Here is a 16,499-nt window from a genome sequence, read left to right on the forward strand (position 1 = left end):
TATTTAGTCAAAATGTTCACCTCAGGGCCATACAAAGTTGAAATCAGAGATGGACAAGCTCATATAAAATGTTCAAACAGGAAATCAATACAATGTGAATAAAGTAAAGTGCATAAAAACTGATCCACAAAAGTTATTCATAGACCTGTTTAAAGAGATGTGTCTTCAATTGATTTTTAAATGAAGTAAACTCTTATTTGATATAATTTAGCGAATTCTGCATATAATGGTATAACATATACCAATTCTATATATTTGCATATACTACATGTATGAAACATATATATATGTATGTGATCAATATTTTTCTATCGTCAATGGAGGACAACATCTGAGTGGAGCAAAACATTCACAGGCCTTTGATCTCTTTCCATAATTTAACCCACAGGATCTTTTATGGTGAATACAAGCTGCACTCAGCAGAGCCTGAGTGTGTAGTCCAGCATTTGTGTTGTTTGTCGTCTGTAGATGAAATGACTCATCAGAGTTATTTTCTCTTCAACTTGCTGGCCTTGTTCTCCGCTGTAGTAAACTGCCATTTATGTATAAAAGTGATAGTCTCACTTCAAATTACAGACATTTTCTTATAAAGAAAATAATGAGCCTGTCGTTAAGATCGATGTGAGTCCAATGCTTGTTTGGTTGTGACAGAGTGAGAATTGAAATGAAGGTGTGCCGGGTGGGATACGGTGCAGCGAGTGGTGTGTGTGCACGGAGCATGTGAGAGCTGCTGCTACAGAGTGATTGTTCCCTCACAGTCAAAGGCAGTTGAGAAGCACCAGAGGATGGCAGGGCTCCCCCGGGGGATCTGTTTCAGCGCCATATGCTCGCCTCCGCCGTTGAGTCTCCCTCACGCCAACTGTTGTATTTCTCCGACCTCTAACCTCAGAAATCATATGCATGGTCACAAACTCACAGCTGATACATTTGGGCACAAAAGTCCTCCCTCATTTGTGTGTTTAACTCCCCCACCCAACCCCCGCCACCAGCACCACCTTTAACTAAAATAGTGCTCAGCCTATCATCTGTCATTTTCAGTTAACAGATTTTCCCTTTGATTAGGGGAAGTATTCCCACAGTCATTAACTCTTTATATTATATTATATTATTTATTTATATAATCTACCAAAAACATGCATTTCACAAAATATATGTCTGAGAGTTTTGGCCTTATTTCCAATGATACGCAATATTGACTAGAATTTCAGAGTGTAGAGTCAGATGAAGATTTTATTTGAGTTTGCAGGAAATAATAACTTCACTTGTGTTAGTTTGGTCCAACAGAATCGCCAGTGACTATAATTTAATTTTTGTCATATTCCTCAACATCCCCTCTGAGGCAGAAGCAACACAGCACTCAGTGAATGGTGTACGTGGATCATACTTGGTCACATCTGATTGGAGGAAAACTGCTCAGAACCCATTTCAACCATTTGTTCATCCGCGTTTGTTTTTAAGTTTGTACGTGTGTAACAAGATCACACAAAAACTACTGGACAGAGTATCACGACCTTTGGTGGAAGGATGTAAAAAGAGTCTGGAGAGAAACTTATATATTTGTGGATCCAGACCAGGGGGCAGATCCAGAATTTTCTTTTTCACAACCAACCTGACAGAGATTTAATTACAACTTTACTCAATTGTTCCTGCTCTCTCTCTCTTCTCTCCCCTCTTTTCCACCCACCTCTCCTCTCTCCTTCATTTCTCCCCTCTCTCCCCAACCAGTCGAGGCAGATGTCCGCCCATACTGAATCTGGTTCTGGAGGGAACCGTTGGGTTTCTCTACGATGTTGTCAGACTGTGACCTAATGTGCCTTGATGATAATTTATGTTGTTATTTGAAGCTATTGAAGCCATGATGCATGTAGGATCAGTATTTGGTGTAAATGAACAGGTCGACAAACAGCATCTTCGTGTGCACATTCGTGTACATTCAAACATGGTCCACCAGAAAGCATTATTAAGGGATTATTTGGGTTATTTATGAAGTTAGTTATTATTAAGGTATTTTAGAATAAGGTTAAAGCAAAGACGTTCTCATTGGATGGACATCGTACAGTTTTCTGATGCATAGACTGTACCTAGTTTTGCTGGTGTAGTATTTTACTCTTAGTTTGCTGTGTATGAGAGAGAGAGAGAGAGAGAGAGAGTGTGTGTGTGTGTTTGTGTGTGTGTGTGTGTGTGTGTGTGTGTGTGTGTGTGTGTGTGTGTGTGTGTGTGTGTGTGTGTGTGTGTATGTCTTTTTCTCTTTGAAGAACCTGACCCTGCTTGGATCTTCTTTTTAGTGTCTTTTCAACTCGGGCCTTTTGACGCTCCTCTGTCAAATGTCTGTCAATGCTTTGATCACCGTGTCTCGTCCGTCCGCTCCCATTTCAATGCGTTTCCTCCGACTTTCACACCCGAGTCCTCCACCTCCAGCTCCACCTCCCTGGGCCTGTCACGTTCAGGACACCCGAATCACCTGGTATTTCCAGATATTAGACGTGGCCTTTTCATGGACAATGATAAAACAAGAAATACTTGCGTGTTTCCCGGGTGGAAAGCGCTCAGACCTTCATGATTTGAGTTTGTAGCCGACATGAGGGGTCGCGTCGCCCCCGCCGCCGCTGCCTCTCTGTGGGGTGACGGCTGGCCCTCGCAGTCCAGACAGGATCTAACAGACCTTTGTTAAGAGGCCTGGTGTGAGAGGGACGGCTCTGCAGAGGTGTGAGCCTTTCATGAGCGCAGTGCGCTTTTACGCACGGTGCGTCCTCGCGGTGTGAGGCCCCGCAGCTCCAAGAAGAGGCAAGCACATTGCGAGGACATGATTTTGATTTGCTGTGTGACTATTGATTTTAATGTTGAGCAAGTCAGAAAGGAGAGTTCACTATGTGGCACCAAAGTGTCCTGGGACTGTGAGATCAAATGGAACACAAACATATACTAGAATATGACAAATTGCCGTTTCTTTTCTTCATAATATTGAGTTGGGAGAGAAAAGGTGTAAGATATATTTATAACATAGACTAGAACAGGTTTTAGCCTTGAGAAATATACACCAGTGATAAACAGACATTCTCTGACAAGATTTTATTCCACATTTCTTCCTGAATTGAACTTTTACCCACTCTTCTCCACATTTGATCCATTCATCGACTCATATCGCACACAAATCATTTCAGTTACATTATTTTATTTTGAAAACTCAAGACAATATACAGGCTACAGCTGTTCTAAACATCATTACAACATAAAGTGGTCATTCTGTAGGAGGCTACACCGGTCCAGTAAACTACAGGTCTGAAATACAATAGAAATATTTTATATTAATTAATTAATCAGAGGCAATCTTCTAAAAGAGCTTCACTCCTCATACAAAATCCTATGTACATAGAGTTATTGACACAAAAAAAGTGTGAACATCCGGAAGTGTTCGTTTTCTGTCCTTTTTTGGGTTATAAGTGTGTTGATGGGGGGGGGGGGTCTTCAGGTGTAGGGGTGGGGTGATCACAAAAGAGGACTCAAAGCTGGGTGTCACTTCCTTTGAGAGGAAGGGCCCCTCCGATGAGAGAAAGGAAGACTCCACCTTCTAACACTCCGGTTTACATGTTCTTCTGTGATGTCCGAGGCACTGTTGTCTACTTCTACTTTTACACTTCACTAAGTGGTTTCCTACATTTCCCAGGGTTCAGCCTGTCATCTCGCTGCAATCAGTTGAAAAGAAAAGCCACAGTCCAGGTTGCTCCTTAGATGCAGAGCGATCCACGGATTTATTCCATTTGGATGAACCTAGGCTGCCGTCAGAACCGAAAGGTCTCCTATTGAACAGATCTGAATATTGAAAATCCATGCATGTGACCAGCTACCTGCAGGGGTCCAGGAGTTCATAGATGCAGAGTATGCCACCAAAAAGTTTGTATGAGGTGGAATTTCCCCTTATGTCAGCAGGTGGGTCCAGTGTCATAGTGTTAAAGGACACCCCTCATCCCCTGCTGCAACATGTCTCCCCTCCTGCCCACTACCAGGGTCTCCACATGGACTGAGGGTATGTGGTGGCGGGTGGGCCGAGGACCTCCCTGCTCTCCATGCTCTCCGTGGAGCTCTGGTTGTGCTCGCTGTCGGTGTCGTCCAAGTCGGAGCACAGGTCCTCGCTGGACGTGGTGGACGGGGCCGGGGAGTGGGCCGAGGACGAGCAGGTGGAGAGACTCCGACCACCGGGCGACGCCAGGCTGGAGCAGAACGTCTCGTCGCCTCCATGCCAAGTGCTGCCGTGGCTCCCGGGGGTCTCAGTGATCAGATCGGCCAGCACGTCCTGGAGGTGGTCCTCGTTCAGGGGCATGCACTCCAGCAGGTGGTTGAGAAGCTCCGCCGCCACCGTGGCGTCTATCCCGGGACAGCTGGACACAAACATGTGGACCTCATGCATGCACTGGATGTAGCCGGCTGCAAACCTCTCACTGGCTTCGTGGTTCAGTGTGTCGGTTTCTGTGGGAGAGAGAGACAGTTGGGAAATGAATAAATATGATAGGACTCGCACTGCTTGTGGTTATGGTACAAATCTGAAGATATTGCCTTTCACAGAGGTATTCCCATTTCGTGCCAGTGTTCCTCTTTATTTCAGAGGGAATTACACTTTATAACGCCACCTCAGATAATGATGCTTTTCATCTACTTCATACAGATTTTCATACCAAACATCAGCCAGTAAAATATGATGAATGGAAAATATAAATACTGCAGCAATGTAGAGTTACTAAGTCAGCATAAACAGTAGTCCACCAATATGACACTTCTTCTGAAGAGGCCATTCTGATTTAGTTTTCACTAAAAATACATTTTGTATTGTCCTGTTTGTTTGTTACTTTTACTTGTGAAATATTTCAGGCATCAAAACTTATTTTACCATTGATCTCAACATGTTATTATCACTGTAGTCAGTCCCGATGAGAACACTGAATAGTGATTTGTATTTCAGATTGTTTTCCACAAAAGATGGATTTGATTAATACTTTTTCCTCTTAGGTTTTAAGTATTAACTCCCCCATTACACTTAAAGCAGATTAATTTAACATTATAATATCCACATCTACCATAAAATGAGAGTGGATATCATCTTTTGAAACCTCAAATTGTCTATGAAAGCATTTTAAGCAGTTAAATAATGTAGTTACGAGGTTGAAAATCAGGGATTATCCATCAAAATAATGTGCAGAATTTCAGCTGTTACATCAAATGCTACATGTCCCTGATCACACACAGGACAGATCACTGAGGTCTGCAGGTTATAGAAGATGTACACTCTAGCTGACAGGGGTCTGAATACCAGTGAGTGATGTTAATTCTCCATCATCATGCTCATAAACTTGTTTAAGATTTTCTGACTGCATGCTTATCTGATCTCAATTGATAACTAGCATCAGTGTATAAAGGGGCAAACCAGTCCAGACCTTGGCTCCGGTTCTTCAAGATGTCCTCCACCTTCTTCACCGTCATCTCCAGCACCTCTGCGTTCTCCATTTTAGAGTGAAGCTGTGGCAAAGACGAGCAGAGAAGCTTAGAAACAGAATCGAGCGGCTCTACCTCCACACATGCACAGGTGATGCAGCCTGCGGCGGCGCACTGCGCGCTCCGCACTCACGTCTGAGTCCGCCAGCAAAGTCCGCAGCTCCTGCAAACTCTCGTTGATGCGAGCTCGCCTCTTCCTCTCCACCAGAGGCTTCCTGACCTGCAGGAACACAACGCATCGCTTTTTAGTAAGAGGACACCACATCTCAGTGACAGGATCCCGGCACCGGGGCCGATCTGTGCGTGGAAGGTGCACTACGCGTGAAATGAGGTTTTAAATCCACCATGTGTGTGGGATCGGGCTACTCGTCTGTGTTTGTCCATAACAAACTCCTGGCACACAACTCTGCAGTCTGCAGGTGATGCGAGATGCGTAATCCTGGGCACAGATGCGACGGGAGACTGGCGTGACAAGTGTGTCACTCTCATGTGTGTGTGTGTGTGTGTTATCTCCCCGTGTGGACCAACCTTTCGGTCCGCTTTGTGGATCCCATAGTAGGGCTCGTCCTCCTCCATGTCTGCTGCCGTGTGGCTGGGCCGGGCCGAGGGGGCCATGTTGCTCGGATCGCCGCTTGCTGTCGACTCGCCTCCGGTGCAGAGGCAGCTGGCGAGCACGGCCGCTTCCAGGAAGAGAAGCGAATCAACAACTCGCAGGCGAGGCGAGGCGTCCCGTGTTTATTATGCAATCCTATTGAGACGTGCTGCTGGCGCTGAGTGGCTGTTGTTAGTATTTATAAGGGCTGATTTGCATGTGAATGGGGGCTGAGCTGCTCCGGCTGGGGGACAACACAGCGCACACGGCCGGAGCCAATGAGCGCGCTTCCCTTTTGTCTGCGGCCAGGCCCGGTGTGCGCCTCGCAGAGCTGCTGCTGCTGCTGCTGGACGGCCTTTAATCACACACTTTGTTGGGTTAGCGCCCCCCCCCCTCCCCCCCCCTCTCTCTGCTGCCGCTAATGAACTGTGTGGACCTCCTCCCTTCAGATGCACTAAACTCCATATCATTCACCAGCAGAATATCAGATGGCTGTCTGCACAGGGTTGGACAAGTCAGTCACTACCAAGTATTTCAGACTATATCAGTATAAAGATACAATAGATAACTTGCAAAATACAGAATACAATCATCACTGAACCTGCCCCCCCCCCCCCCACCTAATTTATCTCCATGGCTTATTGTCTCTTACTGTATATATTGTCTTACTGTATATATTCTTGTTTTGTTTCATGTAAAGTGCACCAACCACACCATGGCAATTTCCAATACATGCAAATAGAATTGACAATAAAAATAATTCTGATTCTGATCACTTGACACAGGGCTTGAAAACACACACACACATTCCAAAAACAAGTGTTGAGGCCCATATGATCTAATTTTTACACTTAAATCGTGTGTACTGCACAACAGCATGAAAGGTGTGAGTCCTGTGTTGTGGCCACAAACACGTTGCTTGCACTTGTCCATCTGCTTGGAAACCTGAGCAAACGTCGCCCAGCATCACATTCCACATGAAGCTGTTCCAGTTTTGTGTAGCTGCACCAAGAGTGTGTTTACATCTCTACAGAGAGTTCAGATACATGAAGGCAACAGTCTTTTGGCATTGACAGAAAGAACTACAGTGTTATTATCCAAAGAAGTGTTTAACATTTAGCTTGAACTCCTTTCAGGTGATTGTCTGAGCTTTTACGCGCGTATATAAGAATATGAATATACACTTATACTGAGAGCCGGTGCTGACTCTTCCCCTTTATATACTGTGTACAGTCTATGCTCTTCCCTGGCCGAGCCACTCTCCTCTCCGCCTGCCTTTGTGTCCGCTCCTCAGCACACTCGTCTGTTCGGCCGGCGCATGTAACGCGATGCCGTCAGCCGGCAGCTGCTGCCTCTGCTGCTCCTGGCGGCCCCTCGGCTCCAAACGGAACCAGCCGGGGGAATTAAGGGCCCTTCTCCAAAGAAAGCGACAGGTGTTGGCCGGCCTGCGCCTCTCGTTTGTTCTCCCCCTGGTTGTTTGGGATGATTTCTAATTCGTGCGCAACTGCATTCTCACGTTGCCTGCTCCGCTGCGAGAGTTTGTTCTGCGTGCTGATAACATTATACCCGGCAGGCCCCACATAAGGTCTTTATTAATGTGACATGTATGAGGCTGTTATGATTTGATAACACTCTGGCTCTATAGAGTTGAATGATGCTGACCTGTGATATCAGTATTGGTATGGTTGGATGTGCAGCTTTAGTCCTTTGCGCACAATGTCTACTTGTGTATGTGTAATGGGGGAGCTCAGTCCTCTGCCCTCGTTATTGAACATGCTTTGTACAGGCTATTCTCATGCAAATAGGCTTCACAATGGAGCAGCTCTGTCTGCTCGGAGAAGGGAGCACGCAGGCATCTGTGCCACCTTCCAGGTATAATGGTGTACCAACAGGTGCTGGTTTTACGCGCGGTGTCCGCAGGAGGCCCCACTATCTAAACTATAGTGTCCCAAGTGAAGGAAGAGGGTCAGACCTTTGAAGTGGGGGGGCTTTGGCACCTCGCCACCCTGTGTCCGTGGAGCAGAGCTTTAATGATGTGGACCGCGGAGAGAGCAGCTGTCTCGGCTCGCTTTTGTTGCTGAGCGAGCCGAGGGACCCCCCCCCCCCCTCCCACGCACACACACACACACTTCAGACCAGCCGCCTGGCGCCATGTGGTGACCAATCATAACGGCAAGAATAGCAGGAGTATTGACCAGATGCACGTTTCTACCTTTCCGCTTTGCTCAAGCTAAATGATGAATCACAACTGTGTAAAAGCATAAACACCATATCTGTGACCAGAGCTACAGTTGATGGTGTTGCGCACAGATGGAGATGAGTGATGCTCCAAACCCCTCTGTCCAAACTCATGGGTTCCATGTCTTTACTAACTTTCTTTCTGTCATTGTTGCTAGTTTTTATGATTGTCTGTCCTTATATTGTTGACCTTTTATCAATTTGCTACTATATCTATATTATTCCAGACGTCAAATGAAACAACTATAGGCCAGAGTCCCTGGTTCTTGTGTTTCGACCTTGCATGTACAGAAACACATTGTACAATCTAGTTGCTGAACTCATTGTTCATTTTTAGATCAGCCTTCAACCTTAAAAACATGAACATCAATTTTTACAATAAGCCTAATTCATTTATTTAACATGAATAAACCTCCATCCTGATAAATGATAAAGGGTGAGTTCACTCATATCCCATTTCAAACTTAACTTATATCTACTGGCATCAAGCCATACAGACAACTTTAGTCACCTTTTCATTCAACAACCTCAAACAATGGGGATGATTTTCTTTGTCCCAGTGTCCCAGTAGCTGTAACTGGAATTCAGCCATTGTTATTTTATCATACACCTGTGCTGTTCCTGCTGTGGCATTTCAAAGAGTGAAAATAGCTTTGAGAAACGCAACTGTAATTTCCTTACTAGATAAAACACTTTAGTAGAAACTGATGATGTTGCATTGAGCTTTAGATCAAAGCTGCAAATCTTATCACCTGATGAGGTTGTAGCTAACATGCTGGCTAGCATGAAATAACATAGTTTCTGGCCACCTGACAAATCCAATGAGCCTTTTTCATTAAAGATATTTGACACATCACAGCAGGGAAAGCACAGGCAATGTCTCACTATCATTGTTACAGTAGAACCGAGCCATAATGTTATTTGTAATTGCCTGTGAAAAAAGGCCCATGGATCATTTATGCTTTGGTTCATGTCTTAAGACCTTTTCAGACATGACCTGAGAATTGTCCCTGAGGATTCTCTTTACAAAACACAGACACTGGTCATCACCTCCAACTCTCTTGACATCTTCATATGTGTTTTCTACATGTGTGTGTGTGTGTGTGTGTCACCACTCTTTCGACGAGAGATATTTGTTTTCTTTTTGTTTTATTCTGTTGCGCATTAGAAGGGTCATCAGTGCATGTCTGATAGCAGCTATGGTCAAACAGCGAAACTCCAACAGAGCTAAAATGCAGGAGGCCTATTTGCAACTAGCTTGTTCTTAGCTAGGTGTCTCTACTCTTGACACCTGTTGCTGGGCAGATAATTAGGGTTTATCTGACTTTATCTACTGAAAACTGCTGCTGCTGGAAATGTGGTCACACTGGATTATTCTGCATTGGCTTTTTTTTTACACTGAAACAATGAACTAAAAGAGGCTAAAAGACGGATTGAGCTGCAGAATTGTAATTGACTCTGTCATAGATAATGACACATTTCACAGCCAGCACATGACATTTCTAAAGATATTGATTAATTCAGCTTTAATAAAGTTTTCAAATGTTACCTGACTTTCACAATGTTTCGTTTTATTATTTCACTTGTACTTGTACGATTGTTATTCTGATATCTACTGAATGATTTTACAGTATTAAACACTTTAACAGGCCTCATTTGCCAAATATCTATAGTTTAATAATTCTATGAGTAATTAACCTGAACACCAAACAGGGGGAGGGGTCTCAATGTGAGACCAAGCAATGCTGTTATATGTCAATGGCCACTATAACAAGAAGGTCAAACATAAAACATAGGATACTATCAAATCTGAATAGAATGTAAAATAAGTTTTATTATTATAATGTTTAGGTTAATTTTACAGAAGTGGAGGAGGACATACAAATCTATGCAACAGCAAGCAAGTGGTCTAAGAAGCAAAGTCATGCCTTATAACATCAAATAAATAAAGCTGTTAATACAATAAATACATGAAAGATTAATAAGAGCCTTCTATAATGCAGGCTACAAGAAGTCGACTTCTGAAGAGAAGTACTGAGAAAAGGATCATTAAAGCACACCTACAATAATAATCACTGGAACCAAACTGTCCCACAGGTTTGTCTTCTGAGCACCATATCTATAAGATACATAACAGAGGATGGTCTAAGAAAATGGAGAACCAAGATCATGAATTCACCCATTCACCAGGGCCTCCACATCTCCAGCATCCCCAGGTGGGAGCTGTGCATTGCGGCCCTCTCCTGACGTCCAGCTACATGGCAGTTGGGCCCCTCTCTCTGGAGCGGCCTCCCGGACAGGCACCCCCCTCTGAGGGGGGTGCCGGGGAGAACTTGGTCGGCTGGAGGAGGGATGTTGTGTCTGCGGGTGGACTGGGTGGACTGGGTGAGGGGATGCTCGTCGGAGGACCTGGGCAGGGACTTGAGGAGGTGGTTGAGCAGGCGGGAGCCCAGAGTCTTGTCCATCCATTCACACGTCAGCAGCATGTTGTGGACCTCATGCATGCACTGGATGTAGCCCGTGCTGTATTTCTGCTGGGCCTCCAGGCCTGATGAGGAATCTGCAGGGGGAGAAGCGAATTGGAGTTGAGGTAGTAGCACCCCCTGGTGGTGAAGGCATAACTTTATAAAGTAACCATGTTGAACTACTCTCGTCTCCTCAAAGGAAGCTGCTCAGCAATACGAAATCCTTCACAGTCACCATCACAAAATCATTCTACTATTAAAAAAAATGTGTCCAGATTATAACTTTCCTTTCAAATAACATCTCAGCTTAATGTATACACATTTGAAGGGGGCCGTGGTATCTGACACTATATATGCTGCTGCTGCCCCCTGCTGGACAATTTCAAATAGGTCAAAGATGATGTAAAAAGGAAGCCACAGAATGTCGCCCCATTGGATCGCAGGACATCAGACAGGAAAACAAACGTGACAGCTTGAAGTTGTCATGCATTAGAGCCAACTTATCCACACAAGTGCACAGGTTGTATGAGACGATGTCCCTCACCGCTGAGTTTAATGCTCTGGATGTCCTGCAGATGTTTCACTGTCATCTCTAGGATGTCGGCTTTCTCCAGCTTGGATTGCTGTTGAGATACGAGCAGCGTCTCAGTCAACACGATTCAGCCTCACGTGTTTACGCACAGATGGGGAGGAGAGGCGTGAGGGAGTACTCACATCAAGGCTGAACGCTCCGATCACAGTGTCTTTCAGCTGGTCCAAACAAGTGTTGATCCTCTCCCGCCGTTTCCTCTCAATGAGCGGCTTCCTGAGCTGTGAAGGTAAAGAGCAGCAGTCGGTTAAAGGGTTGAAGGGCTCCACGCCGGAGCGCATGAGGCGTGTGTGGACCTGTTTAAAACCAGCCCATGGTACATCCGTGCGTAAAATACCTTTCTCTCCTCCTTGGCACATGGAGGTTTCCCCATGTTGTGCGCCATGGATGAAGCAGTCATGATCTTCCTTCCCTCTGGTGTGTGTCCGCTCCTGTGTCCTCTCCTGTGAATCTGAGCGCGTCTCTAGGGCCCTCGGCGCGCCACGGCCCTCGTATTTATAGGGCAACATTAGCATGTGAATGCCGCAACTCTTTGGCTGTGGGATTTTCCCACACACGGGGTCCCATCAGTCAAGACTGACAGGTCACTGGCTCCATTCAATAAACGAGAGACCCGGCCTAGAAAAAAAAAACGCTCAAAAGCGACAGATGTCCAGCCTGAAACCATGCGCCACCCCCCCTCCACCCACCACCCGAGGAAAAGACTGCAGCTTCCTCCTCTCCCAGGGAGGAACAAGAGTGTGCAGTTACCGGGCTTTACTCCGGGGAGCCCGTCGCTCATTCTATTCAGCAGCAACTTTACACTACCTGCGAAGAAGCCATGACCCATCCCCTCAAGGCTCAGGGGAGGACACAATGGACTGACAAATCACCCGAGGACAAATCTGCCCATAATAACAACACTCTTACCTGTGGCCTGTCATCTTTAATGGTACACTGATTTCTATCAATAACATGTAGACGGTGGCATAACAGCCGCTGCAGCTGGAGAGTCAAACTGATGGTGACACAACGCACACGCACGCACGCGCACACACACACACACACACACACACACACACACACACTGATCACACTGATCACACTCGATTGTGTTAACTGTTGGTGAGCAGATGTCAGATTGACCAGATGCCCCCATCCCCCCCCATCCCTATTTATTTTAGTTCCCTAAAGTTTGGGTGGGGGGGGGGGCGTTTCAGAGCCACGCGACTGCCAGGCGAATGCCGGGTCGTGGGAACCGCGTCCGAACAAAGGCCCCCATTCATCCGAACCTAATCAGCATGAAGAGACTAGTAACCTCCAGAGAGCACGAACAGGAGGAGGAGGACGCGGAGGCCTTGGCAGGTGACCAGTGGATGACCAGTCCCACCGTACCATCATATCACAGCCAAATTCTCATTTAAAATGCTGGAATAACTAGGGTTATCTGAAGAGTTGAGAAACCCTGTGTAACCTTTCAAGTTTCAATGTCAACATCCTCTTTTAGTTGTTGCCATGGGATTTGATGCCTGTTTCACTTTAGGGTTTGTAGTAATCAATATATATATCGTTTTAACCCTTTATTAGCCCACATTTTAATGAGAAGGCTCATTCACACAAATGACTTAGTTCAGGTAGATGGGTGCTGTGATAATCACCAGGGCAACCATCAGTGACTTGAACCTGTTTCAAGCAGCAAGAGGGAGTCAGAGTGATGACAAGAGCAGTCAATACACTGACCCAGTTCATCCTGCAGGGGACAAGAATGTCTGTCCCACATCTTATGTCAATCCATCCAATTGTTGTTTAAACATTTCCCTCAAAATCACACTTCATGGTGGCGCTGAATGAAAAGTTTGTACATCTCAAAAGTCATAAGGACACATTTGAAGGAAACCACGAATGACTGCAATAAATTTTGTTGCAATCCATCAGATGGTTATTGAGATATTTCACTCTGGACCAAAGCTTGATTTACAAGCTTGTTGAGCTAACAACTTGTTTACAACAGTACTGATAAAGGCCACTGTCCAGAGAGAAAGAAAGTACAAAACACATTAAAAGATATATTCAAACAAATACAAACCTAAGCTTAGTAATTGTTTATTATTGAACAGAATTGATTAGACTGTTGTTAGTGAAGGTCATTACATTCAGTTCAATGGATTTAATGAACCATGTTTATACAATAATCCTTGTGTAAGTGTACACATTTATTATCTAAACAGTAAAAGGTACAGTCAGTGAATATCACAAAGTTATTTTTGTGTTGGCTCTGTACTCCAGCTCATAGGTTTTCAAATCAAACAACAATTCTGATTAAAGGTCAAGGCTGGCAAATGATAACAGTGTTCTCTTGTGTCAGGGCTCGAAAGGCCTGGCACTATCAAAGCCCTCTGTCATCATGCTTGATGTTTGCTTGCAAACAGTGAACGACTCTGTGGTGCTGATCACAGTATTTAAATATTCATAATAAAAACGAAATACACCAGCTATCAACATGTTTTCATCTTAGCTACAACTTTTAAGGTTCCTGACTGCAAATTTAATAGTTGCTTAATTATCAGAGTGACTAAATCTGTCCCAACTAACACAGACAGACAGGACAAGTAGTCAAAACAACTCAGGCAGCAACTGATATCTTATACAAAAGATTTTAATGTAGACTTGATGCATCTAGGAGACCAGAAGGTGGAACAATATACAAAGGCCAACAGAGTAACATGAGCAATTGTCACCCCCAAGTCTGAAGATGTCTCCCACAGTATCCCAGTATATCTAACTCTACTTGCGTCACCCATTCTAACACCACATCCATGAATGGCTAGAATTTATGTCATGCTCTAAGCTACATGTAGGTGTTCGCATCCTATTGGATAATTAAGCCTAAAGTATGAATAACTAAATCAAATTATGTCATTAGATCTTGCCACTGATAAAATATGCAAAAGAGTTAAAGTCGGTGAGAGTTGAAGTTGGTGTCTCTCTGTCTGGAGTATCTGAGTTAGCTATGAAGTCGCTAAGCGCAGACACTACAATGTTCTGTTGCTTGGTCCTTTATCTATAGTCTGACCTGGGTACTGCTTAGAGAGAGAAGGGAGTTTAGACACTATTCTCCTGTACAGATATATATATAGTGGCATATACAGTAATGTGTGAGGATGCATGGTCAAAAATTCATCAACAGTCTCCTTTTAAAAAAAAATCTTCCTTAACTTGTTTTGTTTTCGGTCCCGTGATGTTAAACTGCAGAGGAGATGCCTCAAACACAGGTGATCTGGTGGAAATGGCTCATAGTGTGGCAGTTGACCATGCCGCAGGTCTCTCTCATACACAGCCAGAGACGGTTCGGTTGCTTTTCAGCATACTTTATTGAAACACCACACACTTGAACAAACATAAATAGACTTCAGTTTAAAGGGACTAGCTCAGCACTAGTGTTTCTCCTGTGTTCTCGGTCCTGAGTGGCCCTGTTTGAGGCAGCTCTGCTGCTGCCTTTAAGACCTGAGGATCAATCAGCTAACAGCTCTCCCATGCTCTGATTGATTCTCCGGTGTAGGTGAAGGTGCTCTCCCAGCAACTTTAACGGATTAACATAATACAATTTACAAATACAAATTATAAATAAAAATAAATACAGTACATTCCTAACTCTGTTACACTACCTCCTCAGATAGTTACTTGGCTGATGCAGGCAGTGGGTTCAGGTCAGAGCTAAGAAATTAAGTTTAGGAGATTGGAGAAAGAAAACAAGTCAGCTGATGGATATAGAGACAGAGAGTCTAGGGACCTCTTGTGGCCAGCAGGAGAATAGCATGAGGATATTGCCTGGGAGAAATGAGGGGACGATAAAGCACATCCCCTCATCCAAAAATAATTCAGTCTTAGACTGCATTAATCTCTTCACATTTCTAAATTACAGATATAGAAGTTACATTGAATCATCAAATCAAACCAAATATAACAACAAAAACAAACAAAGTTTATAGAGCAGTACAATCCCTGCTGGAAGTCATACTTAGAAGTCATTCTGTTGTCTTTTCAAAACATGTATCACAGGGATATCAAATACATTACAGCCCTATGTATTGTATGGCATAGTAGGAATAATGCAGTGCAAGGCAAAATACTGTTTCTTTGTTTAATGTATTAACTTGCTGGGTTGGTCAATTAAACAGACTTTAATCAATACTAGGAGTCCCTTTACCAAGTGGATATATCCAACGTTAGATGTCGTTTTGCTTCTTTATCTGATGAACACCAACATATGGCGTTCGTTGTGTACAAAATGTGTCTGTCAGCATGTGATGCTCATTGCATCTGCTACAGCTTGAACCAGCATCAGCTCAGCATCCAGGTGCAAGTACAACATACGTTTACATTAAGTGACAATTGTGTCTTTAAAACAAAGTAGAAAGAAAAATGGGGAATGGATACATATTGTATATTGCTGCTGTACTCTTTGTCCTGCTTTCTATTAATAGCCCAGTTCTCTATCCATAGCAGTCAGCATCCAGCCTCAGCAGTTATAACCACCCATCACTTGCAACATCTCACATCCAGCTGCATCCCCATTAACTGCTCCGCTCCTCTGGGGCAGGAATCCACAGCTTCTGCTTCGGCCACCGTCTGTAAGTTGCACTCTAGCCTGTTACCTGTGGTTTGTGTCAGCCAGCACCAGCCTGATCATTTACCTGACATCTCAGGACCAGTCTCAGCCCCAGCCTCCACATGCAGCCCCTGGAAACAAAAAGGCAGCTGTGCAACCATCATCCCTCTACTTCCGCAAGAGTACACAAAGACTTAGAGACGTAAAAAGCAAAAGTGTGTTAAAAATAAGTACTCTGTGCTGATTATTATCCAAGTGAGTGTTAAATTATATATTATAGTAGCTCAGGTGAAAAAACACAGAGGTTAGAGTCAGAGTAAAAAGGTGTCCCTCTTCAATTTTCCAAGTTGAGTAAGATTTGAAAAATCTAAGGAACTCAAGGGGGCATGTTTAAAAAACAACTGCCTCTTCAGTCATTGTTACAATTAAAACAATTTAAATTAAAACCATGACGATGTGAAAGTATATATATATATATATATATATATATATATATATATATATATATATATATATATATATATATATATATATGTAATTGAT

General features: G+C 44.1%; 2 protein-coding genes across 2 annotated transcripts; both read right to left on the minus strand.

Annotated features, from left to right (window-relative positions):
- Nucleotides 1-3,997: 3,997 nt before the first annotated feature.
- On the minus strand, nt 3,998-6,295 carry her13 (hairy-related 13). Its single transcript, XM_061073704.1, is given in 5 exon segments — nt 3,998-4,464; nt 5,427-5,508; nt 5,618-5,704; nt 6,013-6,142; nt 6,144-6,295. Coding segments are annotated over 5 exon segments (918 nt in total).
- A 4,202-nt stretch (nt 6,296-10,497) lies between these two features.
- her8.2 (hairy-related 8.2) lies at nt 10,498-11,768 on the minus strand. Its single transcript, XM_061073788.1, has 4 exons — nt 11,706-11,768; nt 11,494-11,589; nt 11,324-11,402; nt 10,498-10,874 (listed from the first exon to the last, which is right to left on the minus strand). The coding sequence occupies exons 1-4, from the start codon at nt 11,766-11,768 to the stop codon at nt 10,498-10,500; spliced, it is 615 nt and encodes a 204-aa protein (XP_060929771.1).
- Nucleotides 11,769-16,499: the final 4,731 nt, after the last annotated feature.

The sequence above is a fragment of the Limanda limanda genome, chromosome 6, assembly GCF_963576545.1.
Source record: "Limanda limanda chromosome 6, fLimLim1.1, whole genome shotgun sequence".
NCBI classification, from domain to species: domain Eukaryota; kingdom Metazoa; phylum Chordata; class Actinopteri; order Pleuronectiformes; family Pleuronectidae; genus Limanda; species Limanda limanda.